This window comes from Phocoena phocoena, chromosome 1, assembly GCF_963924675.1.
Source record: "Phocoena phocoena chromosome 1, mPhoPho1.1, whole genome shotgun sequence".
Classification (NCBI taxonomy): Eukaryota; Metazoa; Chordata; class Mammalia; order Artiodactyla; family Phocoenidae; genus Phocoena; species Phocoena phocoena.
The window spans coordinates 75,895,986-75,913,335 of record NC_089219.1 but is presented as its reverse complement, the minus strand read 5'-3'; the positions used below and the strand labels follow the sequence as shown (position 1 = coordinate 75,913,335).

The 17,350-nt window shown below is 34.7% G+C and overlaps 1 protein-coding gene across 1 annotated transcript in view; it reads left to right on the top strand.

Moving 5' to 3' along the window:
• The window catches only part of COL24A1 (collagen type XXIV alpha 1 chain), a 368,100-nt gene that overhangs the window by 112,100 nt on the left and 238,650 nt on the right, over window positions 1–17,350 (top strand). The window contains exon 19 of the mRNA XM_065887776.1: window positions 16,348–16,401. Within this exon, the coding sequence (XP_065743848.1) occupies window positions 16,348–16,401 (54 nt within the window). The remainder of the gene's footprint in view (window positions 1–16,347; window positions 16,402–17,350) is intronic.

The window sequence follows — 17,350 nt, the reverse complement described above, 5'->3', positions numbered from 1 at the left end:
GAGAGAGTCAGATATTTGCGATATTTTCAACATATTTATATATGTCTTTTTAGATGTATTTATTGGTATATTATAGTAATGGATTTTCTATTAACTATTTTGTATATAATAACTATTTCTGTATAATTTCTGTACATTGACTATTTCTATATGACTTTTCTATTGCATTCTTGAAAATATTCTACTTTATCATGGCACACTTTCCTAATGTAATACTAATTATACTAATATTCATTAGTACTTCTGCATCAGTGTTTCTAAGTTATTGGTCTGTAATATTCTTTCTTTTTTTGGTACTTCGTCAGGTTTAGATATCAGTGTTATATTTATTTCATCAAAATAAATAGAAAGTCTTCTTAGTTTTTAGTGCTCTGGAATAATTTATGGAATACTGGGATTATCTTACCTGTGAGGCTTTGGTGGAATTTTCCTGTGAAACCATCTGGAATTGATGCTTTTTTGTGGAGTAGTTTCTTTGTACCTTTCTGTGTTGCTTCTGTGAAAATTAGCCTGCTTAGAATTAAGCTTTTTATCTCTAAAGGGGTTAGCTTTGTTAAATTGTTATTTTCTTAGGAAATTAGCTGTTTCACCTAGGTTTTAAAATTTACTTCCATATAAATCTGCAAAATAGTCTCATAACTTTTCAACTTTGTTTTAAGAATTCTCTCTTGTGTGCTATTTAAAATTTGTTAAATTTTTTATATTTGTGTTTTCTCATGAATCAGCTCGATTCAGTTTGTCTAGTATGTTAATTTTTTTCTCAAAAAAACCCTGAAATTTTTATTTATTGTTTTTTCTTTTCTTTACATAGTTAGTTTCTCTTTGTATCTCCTTTATTTTCTTGAGATTCTTTTGGTTTATGTTGTTCTTTTTCTTTTTGAGTTGAGAATTTAATTTATTTTTATTCCTAAAACTATTAAGGGCCATGCCTTTCCCTCTGATCATTGCTTTAAATGTATCCCATGTATTCTGGTATTGAGTATTTTTATTACCATTATTTTTTAGATATTTTGTAATTTCAGCTTGTATCTCCCTCTTAACCCAAGAGTTATTTAAGAAGGCTTTTTAAAATTTCCAAGTGGGAAAGCCTGTTGGTTTTGATTTTGTTAATAATTCCTTGTTTCATTACACTGTTATCATAAACTGTTCTGTTTTATGGAACTTAGCAGTGTGATTTTTTCTTTGTGACCTAATATATGATCCCTTTTTGTGACTGTTCAATATGAACTTGACAAAAACGTATATTTTTATTATCAGATGTGAAGTTCAGTATATAGTGATTTGCTCTTCCTTATTGATTATATTCTTTACTCTTTGGCTGTATCTTCACTTATTTTTGGTCTGATTGATCTGTTTTAATGGGGTGGACTGTGGCTGTTGTCTACCCAGCTGCTTTGGGGCCACAAATGGTACTTATTTCTCCCTCCTTCACTATCCATTTTAAATTCCCCTCACCCTCAGGTGCCTCCTCAGTAGGTCTTGGTGACTTATCTGGTAGTATAACCTAAACCTTCAAGACTGTAGGGCAGTTCCAAGATGCGTTGATTGTATCACCTGTGTTTCATGTGTATCCCTTCCTGCCTTTTTTGTATAAAGCAGTCTTTCTTCCTTTTGTTTTTTCAGAGTCGGTTAACCATGCCAGTTTGGTGACTCCTCTTTTCGTTTGCTCATATCTTGTCATAAAAAGCCTAAAGTGTCCTGGTAGCAGCTGTAACTTTTAGTTTGTTAGGACCTTTGATGTGCCTCCTGTCAAGAGAGAGCCCCTTTGGGTATCAGGATCTCCAACCCTGAAGAGTCCAAGGTTGTGGAGACAGAACGCACAAAATGTACTGTTATTGAAAGTGATAGCAGATAAGACCACATCTGCTTCTACTTCTTGGTTTGGGACTCATATATCCTTCCTATTAGGGACAAAGCATCATATGGAGGTCTCTGATTTAATAAATACACTGTATCCCAAAGGGTGGTACTCCATCCTTTCATATTGTTTCCTCTGAGCTGGTTCTTCAGTTATATCTTTAGAAGGCAGTTCCAGTGTTCTGTGAGACTGGCTACCTCTAGATGGTGCAAGGTGGATTAAGACCAGTGGATCATATGATGGGCTCACTCTTATACCTCCTTCAATGTAGGGATACTATGCTTTATGAGGTTCCATGCCTGTAGATCAGGCATTCTGTAATTCCCTAGATAGTGGTGCTAGTTAAACCTCTAAAGAGAGGAAAGGCACACTTTAAACTAAAATATGTATCTAACTCTGTAAAGATGAACTGCTGATACTGCCAAATTGAAAGGGGCCCACATGAATGTAAATTTTTTAAGTCTCTTTTTTAAAACATAAACTAAAAGGATGCATTTGCCAAATCAGTGACTACACACCACGTAAGGGAAGGCCTTAGTCATCTGCTTTGGTGATAATACTACATCTGACACAGCAGCTGCATTTGGGGCTGTGGTAGTCTACAGTTAATTCCAGAATAAAACTGATTTCTGTATTGGCCAGTCTGACAAATTAAACAGTGCTATGATAGAGACTGCCACCCGTACATATTTAGATCTTAAATGGTGGCACTAATCTCTGATATGCTCTCCACACACAATGTGATTGGCCGTCATGTAATTGTGAGTGATTGGCTGATCCTTAGAACCAAAGGTCCACCTAACGATAGGAGTATCCCTGCCTTTTTGGCTCCTTTATAGAAAATCCAGTTCTAATTATTCATTTTCAGGAGGTCTTTTAGAGATACCTATTTTATGTTAATCACCAAAAACACAAAACGATGGTGAGTTAGATTAAGTCCTGACTTGAAGGAGCTTATATTCAAGAAATTAATACTAAATTCAGACTATGTCAAAGCCTCCACTGTCTGTCTTTTTCCCAGACATCAAGATTAATTAGGTTTGATAAAAATAAAAAATCAGGTCATTCTTTAATAGTCTAGAATCAGTGTAGTTCTCAGAGAAAATTATAAAACAGCCAAAGAATTTCTTTCCTGAGGTCTCTGGTCTCTCCTTTCTGTATTCTCTCCCTGTTGGGTATGAGTTCTTGTCTATTTCAAACAACCAGTGTCTCTTTTTCTTTCCACAATTTACCCTTCTTATCAAAGCCTGTTTTTAGAGAAAGACCTGATAAATATATTTCACTCCCATCAGTAACTGGTTAACAGCTAACTGCAATATAATTCCCTCTCAAGGATATTTACATTTCAACACTAAACAGAAACCTGAAAGTAATGCAGTGAGTCTTGAGTATCTTTTAGTGAGCAGGGAAAAAGTTGTGGTTGATTAGAAACTTTGATACCCCTCAAATTAATCATATCATACAAGTGGTCACCTACACTACCAATAAGACAGGACAAGACTGGCCAATATTTCTTGCTAGTGCTTTCTAGTTTGGAAATTCAAATCTTCATAAGAGTTAGTAAAAGCAAAGCACTCTGAAGTTTTTGTTGTAAATGCTAAGTTGTCTGCCATTAGCATTGAAGAGAATTGTTCATCATTAAAGACCATCTGAACAAATGTCACTTCAAAGTTATTTTCTTGCTTATTCTCGGTGAATTATTAAATTGCTGTAACAAAGAAGTAAATATACCTGTGCATTTAGCTCTTCACAGAACTGTAGATATTAGAGGTGTCTCAAGGTAAAACATTATGTACTTTAAAACATAAGATTAAAAATTTTTCCATAATCGTTCTTTGTTTTTAAGAAAAACATATGGAGAATGCTGTACAGGACTCTTTTCTATTCCTTTAAGCATGGTAGTATCAATTTTAGCACTAATCACATGCTTCCTCCCAGTTCTGGCAGCAAACCACCTTCAAATGTGGTAGCAGGATAGTTACAATGTTTGTTGATTCAGCCGTTAACCTCCCTGGGCTACAGAGATTGCCAAATAGTTGAATTTTGGATGATGTTCTTGGTAAATGGGACCAGTTGTTTACTGTAAAAATGAGCTGAGACCACTAATCACAGAGATACCAGAAGTGGCCAAGCAGTAGGTCCTCTTTTTCCACCGTGGTGGTCTTCATTAGAGACAAAGACCAGTTTATTTGGAGAGTCTGCTCATTAGTGAAGGCGTGTTTCTAAATGTCCATTTTAGCACTTAAGTGAACTTAACTGGAACGAGGCTGCCTGTGGCCAGCTACATTAGTTGAGTAGATCTTAGTGCTAATGGATTCCCTTCACTTAAACAAGTTACATCTTTGGTATCTTTTATCAACTGAGTTTGGTTGAGTAATTTGGTGTTTTTAGTTGTTACTCAAAAAGTAGTGCTGAAAGAAAACGTGATTAAATCAGTCAATAAAAAATTGTTTCTTGAGTTCCTACAGTGTGCAAGGCTGTGCCTAGGGAACACTGTGGGATATATACAAAAAGAATGTGTTATCCATAATTGGGGGAAATTTACAGCCTGCTTGAGAAAGACAAGATATATGCATATACTGTTAATAATGGTAACAGCATCATGTGAGAATTAAATAAATAGTTATTATGGTTCAGTGTTAGTACAGAGAGTTATCATAAGATAGAAGGATTAGGGAAAGGGTCTTGGAAAAGATGGATCTTGAATTAGATTGTTGATGAATAAAGGGCAGGAAAAGGGGAGAGCAATCCAAGCAGGGTAAATCACATGAACAGAGCTAGACATCTAGGTAATATGCTTGGTGGGTTTACAGACAGTGAATAAAACTGGCTAGCTGATGCAGATTTCTTGTGTTGGTTTAGAGTGACAGATAAGGTTATAAAAGTAGATTGGTGCCAAATTGCATAAGGCCTTTGATTCTAAGCTATATCAGAGGCACAGTATTCAGTAGCTAGGTAGTCAGGCCTAATACCACAGTCGTATTGTGGAAAAAAATATGGAATCTTCCCCTTCATCTCCCAAGTAAACCAGCCAAAGTTTTATTGATTTGCCTGGTTTCTGTCCATAACAGTCACAAATTTCTATCCTTTCATACTCAGTATAAGTGGCAGTCTCTATAACTGTTATCTGAAAGGGGATGGAATCTTCTGCCAACCTAGGATGAATCTTAGTACTATTAGTTACTGTTAATAATAGTACTTAGTACTTTTGTTACAGTGAGGTAGACCTGAGGCTGCTCACCAGATTTAGGAGGAAATCTTTCCATCCAGAGGAGAGTTAGCAACAGCTAGGGCAACTGTCTTTGAAGATGCTTCCCGTTCCCAGTACTTGGTCTACAGCCATCTTTCCCAGTTCCTCCTTTTAGCAGGCAATAAAGTGCGGGACGATTTATTGCCTGGTTGACTGCACAATTTGGTCAAATTCACTGCCAATTCCCATTAACTCTCCTCATATCCTGTTATCATCTGGTGAAGCCCTCATACTTCCTCTTACAGAAAGCTATGTCTCCATCAGTATCCCGTCCTCATGACCTGAACCGTCAGGGACTGTGAAGGATCTGAGATTTTATCCTGTTTGCAAGCCAACAAGTTAGCCTGACAGTTTCAAAGATTCTGGTAGAAGACACAAGACTCCTGGGATAGAGACAAATGATAGTTTATTACTCTCAGCAGTAGTAGTTTCTGGAGTATCAACATTTCTGCACTGACTCACTGAGCTTCAGTTTCCAGAGGGTGATATGAAGAGACCTGGATGACCTTTGCATATACAGTGGGTTGCATTTCATAAGAAGAACTTGGAGCTTAGGGAAGCTGAATCTTTTATAATGGACAGCTATAAAAAATAATGGGTTCCAGAAAAAGACATTATTATATGGACAGTAAGTGTTCCTGACTTTTGCTATAGGGGGAGACACTATCTCTATGTTTACTATACAAAATTCCCTGAAGAGAGACTGGTATGAGAAATGGTAAGTACCTCATTTACATCATGTGCAGAAATTCAAGAGACTATGGAGAATTGTCTCCAGCAACATGTTAAGGTAAATGTTGGAGGTATAAAGATGAGTAAGATACATTCATTTTCCTCCATGAGCTCACATTACATTGTAATAAACACGTCCATAATTATAATATAGTGCAGTAAGTACTAAACAGCCATGTTAACAGAGTTCTGTAGGAATATAAAGGAACAGCTACTGATTTTGACTAAGAGGAACTATGAAAGGCTTCATAGATCATGATACATTTGAGTTAGTAACAAATTGTATGATGAAGGAACCTCAGGGGTGGAGGGAGTTAAGAAAGACTTCTGAGAAGCATGGTTGCTTGATCAAAGATGAAGACGTAGTAGGGACTTACCAAATGCAAGCAGAGGGCAAGGGCATTCCAGAACAGATATATGAGGAAGCTGGGTGTATTTAGAGAACTGCAGACAGTTCAGTGTTTTAGTCAAGTCTGTTTCCATTAAAAATGACAGAAACCTAATTCAAACAGTTTTCAGCCAAAAAATCAGGACTGGCTAATGTAGTCAGGAAGTCCAGCAGTGCATGTGCCTAGAGGTTTGGCTAGATACAGGAGCTGGATGAATATAATCAAATTACTCTCATCTTCTAGCCTTATCTCTGTTGGCTTCATTTACAAACATTGTGGAACAGGTGGCTCTTGGCAACTCTAGGCTTATATTGCTCTAAGAGTTAGCAATCTTAGCAAAAAGAAAGCACTCTTCTTTCTCTGTAGCTCCAGCAGAAATTCTAAGGTAGGCTCCAGCCAATCTGACTGGGATTACATGGTCATCTTTAAGTCAATCACAACAGCCAGGAAACAGGAATACTGTAATTGGCAGGATTTGGATCACCTAGGGGTATAGGTGATCCTATACCCCTAAAAACTGGGATGGGGACCAGAAGCACATGAACTGCAAACTGGGGAAGAGAGTAGTTCCCCAAACAGATGGTGAGCAGATAAAAAGAAATGCCATCTACATTTCACATTTTTGGTGCCCAATATCTGTATATACCCTTCTTCCCACTTACCCAGGTTTTAAAATGTCTTTGGTAACATAGTGCATGTGGCTACCCACACAGCTGAAAATACACTCTCCCTTCTCCAAAGAAAGATAACCCAGTGTATTGGTCAGTTATTGGTTACAGCTCCAAGGCCAGGTTCTTTGGGTAAGGAGCATTCTCAATGAGACCCAGATACAGGTCTACATCTCAACTAATCAGTATATGATTTTAGAAAGAAAACAAAATAGCCACACTATTCATTCCATTTGGAAAACAAGAGAATGAGAAACAACATAGAGTGGCCCAGGCCCATAGTTGTGTATTTAAACCAAACGTAGGCGATGGATACATGACAGTTCCTCATAACAATATAAATCAGCTTTTTAAATCACCCAACTCCCTGCCACAAACTTACACACACTGAAGTGAGAATCTGAGGTAAAGAGTCTCTGGAATATATCATACATTCTGTGAAACAAGGGAATATCTTCATTCTCTAGTATATGTTCAGTACCAAGAACAATGCCTGACACATGGCAACTAACTACGTGTTGAAGGAATGACTATATATTCTTAAAGATGCTCATAAGAATTCTAAATGAGTCATGTATATAGACAATGAGTACCTAAAATGATATTTATCTAAAGGTAAGTATCAAATCACAGTCATGTTATTATCTCCAAAACATTTTGAAATATGAGTTTCACTGATTTTTATCTGGGGACAGGTTTTCTAAGGTTCTTTACGTGGTTGCAAGCTATTGTCTACCAAAAAGGAAGTGGTTATCTAAAACATCCAATACCAACTACCTTTTGGCTTTATAGTTTTATTGAAGTATAATTTACATATAACAAAACTACCTATATTTAAATTGTACAGTTTGATAATTTTAGACATATGCTTAACTTGTGAAACAATCACTGAAATCAAAATAGTGAACTCATCCATCAAACCCCAGAATTTCTTTGTTTACCTTTGTAACCTTTCCTTTCTGTCCTTCATGTTCCTCCTTTCCTCAGTCTACTACTGATCTGCTTTTTGTTACTATAGGTTATCCAAACTTAAGTATCAAATAATGGTCGAAATAAATTATTTTAAAATTATAAGTTTAGTAATAGTTTTCTGTAGATTTCAGTAGAATGAAAGTAGCCTTTGCAATTGACTTTGTAGGTTTTTTTGAGTGACTTCACATATATTGTGAATACTATTTAAGCAAAGTTTTATTTAGAAGAGAGAGTGTATGCTATGTCATAAAGGATTTTATTGTCTTTGTGGATTTTCTCTGAGCTTTTAGAATGTTACATATAAATGGAATTTAGAGTTCAGCTGTGCTATATTTATTGCTTAAATATATAGAATTACAAAAGGGGAAATATATAAATAGCAATAATCATTTGCAAAGATTTTTAACAGTATCATAATGAAAAAAATCTGGTTTTGATGGCTTTTTAGACCTAAAACAGCAAAAGAGAATGAAAGTGAGCCAGATACGTAGATGAATTCTTTATTCTGCATTTATTTTTCCAGAAGCTCATATTTTCTATTTGTGGTTTTTTCAGAAGACAGAACAGTTCCTTAATTTGCAGTTGCACACTGCCCTGTGCTCAAGTTTAGTTTCTATAGTTTACTGGGAAAGTGAATTTATTATTTTTGTCCTTTCAAATATTTTTTTGGCATTAACTTTTGGATAGATTATTCTCACTCAGAAAAGGTCATTTAAATCTTCTTTTATTACTTTCCTACTTGGACGCAGTATATTCCCGACATGGCATGTACTTCCACAAATGCTAAAGAACAAAATCTTATGATTGTTTTTTTGTTTTTTGGATCCATGTCTCAAACTAAATTCTCTCCTTACAGAACCTCTCTCCCTCTGGATATATTCATTCTTGTTTGCATATGAAAAATTTCAATCCTATCTATAGAAGCTATACTAGTTGGTTATTTTTTGTTGGGGTGGAGTTGTTTGCTTTTTCAGACAAAGGGTAACTTTTGAAATTGCATAATTGAAAATATAATTATTCAAATAGAATTTGTTTTTAATTTGTTCATCAATTCAGGCCATCAAATTTTTGTTGAATGTACTTTGAATGTACTGTATGCCCAGCACCAGACAAGGCTTTGCATAACTTTGCCCTTTAGGAATTCATAATTTTTATGTTGCCCTATCTTAAATGGTTTCTTAATTTTATCTTTTCTCAATATGACTATTTTCAAAGGAATATATTCATCTCTACTTTGTTCAGACTTATAAACTACTCAGAAGATAAATTTAAGTCAAATCATATTGTGTTCTTGTGTATTTAATGCGTAGTGTATATAAAAATCAATGAAAAAACTTGAAATTTTTCATGATAGTTAAATGACCTAAATGTCACTCTTATCTATAATAAGAGTATTTAGAGCTATATTATAAAATATCAGAAAAATTTAAATTTCCCCAAATATGTACTTTACTTTTAACCTATTATAATTGAACGTGTTATTACCTCCAAAATAATACAAATTCTGAACTTCACTGATTTCATCTGGGGCCAAGTTCAATGAATAAATTCTACTTTCTCTCTAATGGTCTTCAAATCATTACAAACTGTTACCTACCAAAAAACAAATGATTATCTAAAGCACCCAATACCAATTAACTTATTTTTGTATAGTTTTGTACAGGTATAATTGAGGTATATTATAATATAATAAGCTGTATATTTTAAATTGTATAATTTCATAATTTTTCATGTACGTATAACCTGTGAAACCATCACCAAGATCAAGATATAAAAGGTATTTGTCAAACTCAACACTTGTTCATTTTTTGTAATCCCTCATTTTGTTTTTCTGCCCCCACCCTTCCCAGATTACCACCGATCTGCTTTTTGTCACTTTTAGATTAATTTGCATTTTTCTAAAGTTTTATGTGAATGAACTCATATAGTATATACTCTTTTTTGGTCTGGCTTCTTTTACTTAGCATAATGTATTTGAGATTCATCCAGGGTTGCCACATCCAGGTTGTTTCATCTTACCAATATACCATAGTTAGTTTATTCATTGGATTTATTTATTTGTGGATTATTTATCAGTTTACCATTTTTAACTATTTTTTTAACTGAAAGGACTATATATTTCAAAATAAAACAGACTTACCACTCTTATTAAAGAATTACTAATGTGCTTAATGTATACCATAGAGCATCACATATTTATTCTGTTAGGAGACTCTAGCTTCCAGACTTCTGACAGCTGCCAGAATAAGAATGACAATATTTTAGTTTTATGATTTCTTAGGAAACTAATGGAATCTGCTAGTGCTTTGGTTCCCAGGTTTTGCTTTAAAAATGCATGTGAACTAGACTCAGCCTTTAGTGATTAGAGAATAATAAAATGTTTTTACTGGAAAGGATACTGAATCACTCTTCTCAGTGCAGTAAACAAATGTTAGCAGTCCAAAAACAGAAGACACATTTTTACTTATTATTTTTAAAGCTACTTGAGTTTCCTGCTTCTTAATAAAAATTGGTGATTAAACTATTTCTATTAAGAAGGCACCACATGCAAGATACAAAATCAATACAAAAAATATCAGTTGTTTCTATACACTAATAATGAACTATCAGAGAACTTAAGAAAACAGCCCCATTTATAATTGCATCAAAACAAACAAACAAACAAAAAACCCTAGGAATAAATTTAACCAAGGGGGTGAAAAACCTGTATGTTGAGAACTGTAAGACATTGATGAAAGAAATTGAAGGAGGCACAAATTAATGGAAAGATATTCCATGTTCGTGGATTAGAAGAATTAATATTGTTAAAATGTCCATACTACCCAAAGCAACCTACAGATTCAGTGCAATCCCTACCACAACTCCAATGGCATTTTTCACAAAAATGGAACAAAGGATCCTAAAATTCATATGGAACCACAAAAGACCCCAAATAGCTGAAGCAACCTTGAGAAAGAAGAACAAAGCTGGAGGCATCACACTTCCTAGTTTCAAACTATATTACAAAGCTATAGTAATCAAAACAGTATGATATTGCCATAAAAGCAGACACATAGATTACTGGAAGAGAAGAGAAAGGAAAAAATGACCAGAAATAAATCCATCCACATGTGGTCAGTTGATCTATGACAGAGGAGCCAAGAATATACAGTGATGGAAAGGTCAGTCTCTTCAATAATGGTTTGGGAATATTGGACAGCCACATGCAAAAATATGAAATTTGACCCCCTATATTACACTATACACAAAAAATAAAATGGATTAAAAACTTGAACGTAATACCTGAAACCATAAAACTCATAGAAGACAACATAGGCAGAAAGCTGCTTGATATCGGTCTTAGTGATGATTTTTTTGGATTTGACACAAAAACACAGGCAACAAAAGCTAAAATAAACAAGTAGGACTACATCAAGCTAAAAAGGTCCTGCACAGCAAAAGAAACCATCAACAAAGTGAAAAATCAGACTATCAAATGGGAGAAAGTATTTGCAAATTAAATATCTGATAACGGGTTAATATACAGAATATATAAAGAACTCATATAACTCAATAGCAAAAAAAAATCTGATTAAGTATTATTCAGCCTTAAATTATTTGTAATAACCTGGATGCACCATGAAGGCGTTATGCTAAGTGAAATAATTCATACAGAGAAAGACAAATGCTACATGATCTCACTTTAATGTAGAATCTAAACTAAAACAAACACAAAAAATCCTCATAAATACAGAGAACAGATTGGTGGTTGCAGGAGGCAGGGGTCAGGTGGGGAAGGTGGGTGAAGTGGGTAAAAGGGGTCAAAGGTGCAGGCTTCCAGTTACAAATAATTCATGGGGAGGTAATGCACAGTATGGTAACATAGTTAATAATACTGTATTGTACATTTGAAAGTTTCTAAGAGAGCAGATCTTAAAAGTTATCATCACACACACACAAAATTACAACTAAGCATGGTGATGGATGTTAACTAGATTTATTGTGGTGATCATTTCTTTCTCTCTATATTTATATACAGGTGTTTTACACCTGAAACTAATATGCTTTATGTCAATTATATCTCAGTTTTTAAAACAAGCATCGCAAGTCAGACTGCTCATCCTTTTCCTCACTAAGGTGTTACATTTTCAATTGTGATGTGACAACTTAGGTAGTGAAGCACATCGTGGGAGAAACCATTTTGACTTTTCAGTGTTTACTAAAGTATTTTAGATGAAAAAAATAAAGCATTTTATCAGATTTTTGTTTTTAATTTTTTTCTGCATAGTTTCATGCCAATGTAGTTTTCTAATGAAAGTTATAGATTCTGAATGGTGTATTTTTAAATCTTTCAATCTCTGAGCTCTCTGAAATTTTGCTACTTGGCAAGGATGGCCACGTCCTCTCATTTGATTTACATTTTCAACAATGAATTAGTTTAAAAAAACTTTATTTTGTAGACATAGGTTATCATTAAAATTCAGTTGACCCAGTTAACTCTGATTTTTATATTTTAAATTTATTATTTAAAAGGTAAGATCTTTACTTGGTGGTAAACCAGGTACGGCATTTTTTTTTTAAGGGCTTCAAATGCTTGGCTTTCTTATTTATTTATTTATTTATTTATTTATTTATTTATTTATTTATTTATTTATTTATTTATGGCTGTGTTGGGTCTTCATTTCTGTGCGAGGGCTTTCTCTAGTTGTGGCAAGCGGGGGCCACTCTTCATCGTGGTGTGAGGACCTCTCACTCTCGTGGTCTCTCTTGTTGCGGAGCACAGGCTCCAGACGCGCAGGCTCAGTAGTTGTGGCTCACAGGCCTAGTTGCTCCACGTCATGTGGGATCTTCCCAGACCAGGGCTCGAACCCGTGTCCCCTGCATTATCAGGCAGATTCTCAACCACTGCGCCACTAGGGAAGCCCTGGAATTTTTTAAATAATAAAAATATTCCCATTAGCTCTCTGTTTTATGCATGGCAGTGCACGTACATCAATCCCAGTCTCCCAATTCATCCCACCCCACACTGTGTCCACACGTCCGTTCTCTACATCTGGGTCTCTATTCCTGCCCTGCAAATAGGTTCATCTGTACCATTTTTCTAAATTCCACATATCTGTGTTAACATACGATATTTGTTTTTCTGACTGACTTCACATTTTATGACAGACTCTAGGAACACTGCCATGTGTAAAACGGATAGCTAGTGGGAACCTGCTGTATAATGCAGGGAGCTCAGCTTGGTGCTCTGTGGTGACCTCGAGGGGTGGGATTGTGGGTAGGGGTTGGGAGGGAGGTCCAAGAGGGAGGGGATATATGTATACATGTAGCTGATGCACTTCGTTGTGAAGCAGAAACTAACACAACATTGTAAAGCAACTATAGCCCAATTTTAAAAAACAATTTATTTAAAAAATATATTCTCTGGCCAAGTTTCAAAGGTATCCTATTTGAGGAGATTTTTTTCCTCCTTTTAATAACTATACTGATGTGCTTCTGAACTTTTAAATGAAGTTTTAATTTTAAAATATTCAACTTACATGGCTATAATATAAGAACAGGTTTGCTGACATCTTTTGTCTCTTATTCCCTGGTCTTTGGTACTTTTTGTCTTTTAAATATTCCTTTACTATAATTTTAATGATTAAGAAGGAGCAGATATTCATGCATATATATTCAATAGTTCATATTTATCCAGAAGCCACCTCATAACGTTTTTCTTACTGTTTATTGAAAGTAAAGCACAGACACTAAAAACTATATAAAACAAATGTATATCACAAACAGTTATAAGACAAACACTCTTATAACTACCACACAGGTCAGGAATAGAACTGCCAGTTATCCCCAGAAACTTTTATGGATCCCAACCCAGCCACAAGCCTATCTCTCCTGCAGTAAGTAAGCAGTTGCTCTTTTTTCTTTTATGGTTTATCACTCGGGTGTACATCTTTTAAAACTGTAGTTTAGTCTTGTTTGTTTTACTCTTGTGTCTTTCAGTCTACAAGTTCTCCTTCCATTGCCTTTTCCCCACTTTATAATTTAATTGTTGAAGACCCCCAGCCATTTAACCTGTAGAGATTCCCACAGCCTGGATTTTGCTGATTATAGTCTCATGGTGTAGTTAAGCATGTTTCTCCCTCTGTATTTCCTGCAAATTGGTAGCCACATATAGAGGCCTAGCCAAGGTCAGTTTTGCTTGTTTGTTTTTGGCAAGACTATGGGTGATATTGTGTTCTTTCATTAGGAAGCACAAAATATCTATCATCATTCTGTGATGTTAGTTAACAGTTGTGATTCCTCAACTCCCTACATACATTAGATCATTTAGGGGATTGCAAAATGGAGATATTCTTGTTCTTTCACTTCTTTTTCATTTATTGGCTGGAATACATCCCCTAATCTACTATTTGGTTAGTTGTGTTATTGTATGTATAGAAAAGGTGGAATAAATGCTTGATTCTTCACCTTTGTTTACCAGTTTTGGAAATAATGAGTTGGCTTTCTTTCATCTGCTAAATGTGAATAATTTTTTTGTATCATTTTGAACTTCTGAATTTAATCATATTTGACCTGTTGCAATCCATTGCAATTTTTGTCCTTACTGAAGTTCATATTGTCCCATTTCTGGCTGGTGAGATCCTCTTCAAGCTCCCAGAGTTCTTTTAACGTGACTCCAGGTTTGATACCTTTTACAGCTTGGTTTCTAGTATGACAAGTTGTTCCAGGCTCAGCTGGAGAATGGACAGGAATTATGAATTTATCTATGAGCATGCTGTGAACCAGTGGTTGTAAACCAGTATTGAGGGGCCAAAAGTAGCCACCAGCCATGTAGTCCCTTTTTATTGTCAAAAGAAACAAATCATCATTCAAGAGCAAAAAAAATCAATTTTTTTAGCATTTACTATGTGCCAGGTGTTGTACTAGTTTCTGGGAATATGGTGGTTAATAAGAGATAAAGCTGCCCTCAGGGAATTTACAATCTGATGAGGAAAACAATACAAGCCAAAACACTATCAAGTAAACTTGTAGGACCCTAGGATGGTGTGAGTCTTAGAAGGGTCCTAACTCAGGGTATTGGAGGTCAAAGAAAGATTTGCAAGTGATATATTATTTAATCTCCTATTTAAAACTTAAGTATTCCAGGTAAAGAAAGATAAGGGAAAATTACTCAAGGCAGAGACAGTATAGATAAACCTGATTTCCTTTAGTTAGAAAAGCCATCAGCATGTCTGTATTAAACATATTCTGTTCCAAAACTTCCAGAAATCTGATCCTGTGTCCAGTCTTTCTGTTACCACTGCCTTTTCTCTTGCCAGAAACGACCACAAGTAATATTTTTCTCCACAGAATCCAAGTTTTAAATTGGAGTCATTTCTGTCCTAATCCAGACTGGATAAGTTGGTATCACTTACTGTTGATTTTTTCTTTTTGTCCAAGATGAGTTTTCCAGAATCAACCTTGCTATTCCATCTTACTTGTTGGCATTTTAATTACCATAATATTTACCCCTCCAATGAACTGTCTTTTCTAGCTGACATTCATACTTAATTGGAGCCTTCTTTACTTTTAAAGATATGATTCTTGTACTTATCCTACTTTTTATTCCTTTGTCCATGTCAGAAGGAAACACTGAAACAGCTTATCTGTGACAAAATACAAGGAAAACTATAATTATTAGCTTATTATCAATATTGAAACTGATCATGGTGAAGTTCATTCTAATGTATTATTTCAGTAAGAATATCGATCTAACCATTTTGGAGCAACACTGTTGGCCTTTTCTCAGCACAGATTTTTCTGACACTTTGGTCCATTTCTATTTCTTGAGAAAACTGTTTTAGACTGCTAAAGTATAATTTCTGAAAAGGTAAAATTATGATTTTCAGGCAAATATGAAGTAAACATGGGTCAAAGATTTTATTCAATTTGTTAATTAATGATGGAACCAGTAAGATGTTAATACAAATTCAAAGAACATTGAGCTATTTATAGACAATTGAATATGGGAATGTTAGAATAAGATAGTTGAGTTCGATACAAAACTGATTAGTATCCTGTATGTTAAGCTATATAACCTTTGGGGTTATTGTTCTTTTCACCAAACAGAAGAATTAGCATATAGTTAGTAAACAGTGAGTCTAACAAAGTACATTTCCCTAATCCTTGGGTGGCTCTGTGTCCCATATGACACTGAAAAGACCTGTTACATTTTTTTTTTTGCCTTTTTTTCAAGTTGTGAATGATTAGAGAATTTTCTTTAGGTCTGAGGATTGTTCATGAATAACTGATGAAGTAAGCTCTGTTTTAGTATACTTAGTAAGTTTTGTATTCCAATGTCAGACAACTGCCTAACGATTAATCTTTAATATTGAAGTTCTGAGGAGAATAAATCATTTTTATTGGACATCAAAGAAAGGCAAAGGGAATTTCTATATGCTTAATAGATTTAAAGTAATTTGCTATGGAATAAACTCTCTATATTTTTATGTTCCCTAGGGTTTTCCTGGAGATATTGGGATTCCTGGACAAAATGGCCCTGAAGGATCAAAGGTAAGGAAAAAAAAAAAAAAAAAAGAAAAAGAAAAACAGAAGAAGAAAAAAGTATGGTATCTATAGTTTTCTAATGTCAAATCTCAATGAATGGGTAAAAAAATATTTTAGAAATATCAGAACATTTCTGGATATTTTTGAGCCGACTCGGTGCATTTAAAAAACCTTATACAGCTTGTTTTGAGATAATCAGGAAGTAGTTTGCGTGTCTGGTTGTTCTTTTGGTATCATTTGTTTAGTAGGAGTATGTTTATACAGCCTCTTGGGTTCAGGTCATTGAAAATGATTTTCCTGGTTTGGTCTAGACTTAGATTAGGGTGACAATATTTGCAAAGCACGTAAATAACTGAAAAAACGATTTCTTATAAGAGGTGAAAAAAATTTAAAAACCCAAAAACCTATAGCCTACACTGAATAGATGAGAGTTTTCTGACCACTAAAACCCTTTAGGGCCTATTAAATATCCACTGATTAAAATAAAAGAAAGCCTATGGTGTTCTGGAATTTATACATAGTACAAACTACCTGCAGAAACCTAATCATTTCTAACTTGCTTTACTGTTGTTGTGTATGTATACTAGAAATTATCCATAGAAAACCTTTAAATACCAAGCTTTGCCAAGCAGGCTGACATAGAATGAGCATCGTAAACAAATAAAGTATTGTGAATAGACACAGAGCAATGAAATAGCCTGAAGTTTGGAGAACTGGCAGGTTATGAAGTATAGCTGCTGTGGAAGGTTATTAGTGTGAGTAGAGAGGAAGTGTTAGGGGATGAAGCTGGAAAGGATATTAATATAGCTATATTTGTTAGTGTACTATAGTGTCAAGTACTACAGTACTGTAGTAAATGTTTTACAGATACCTCATTTAATCTTCACAACATCTTTATGGGTAGATTTTATCCCCATTTTATAGATAGTTAAGTTATTCCCTCAGTCACATAACC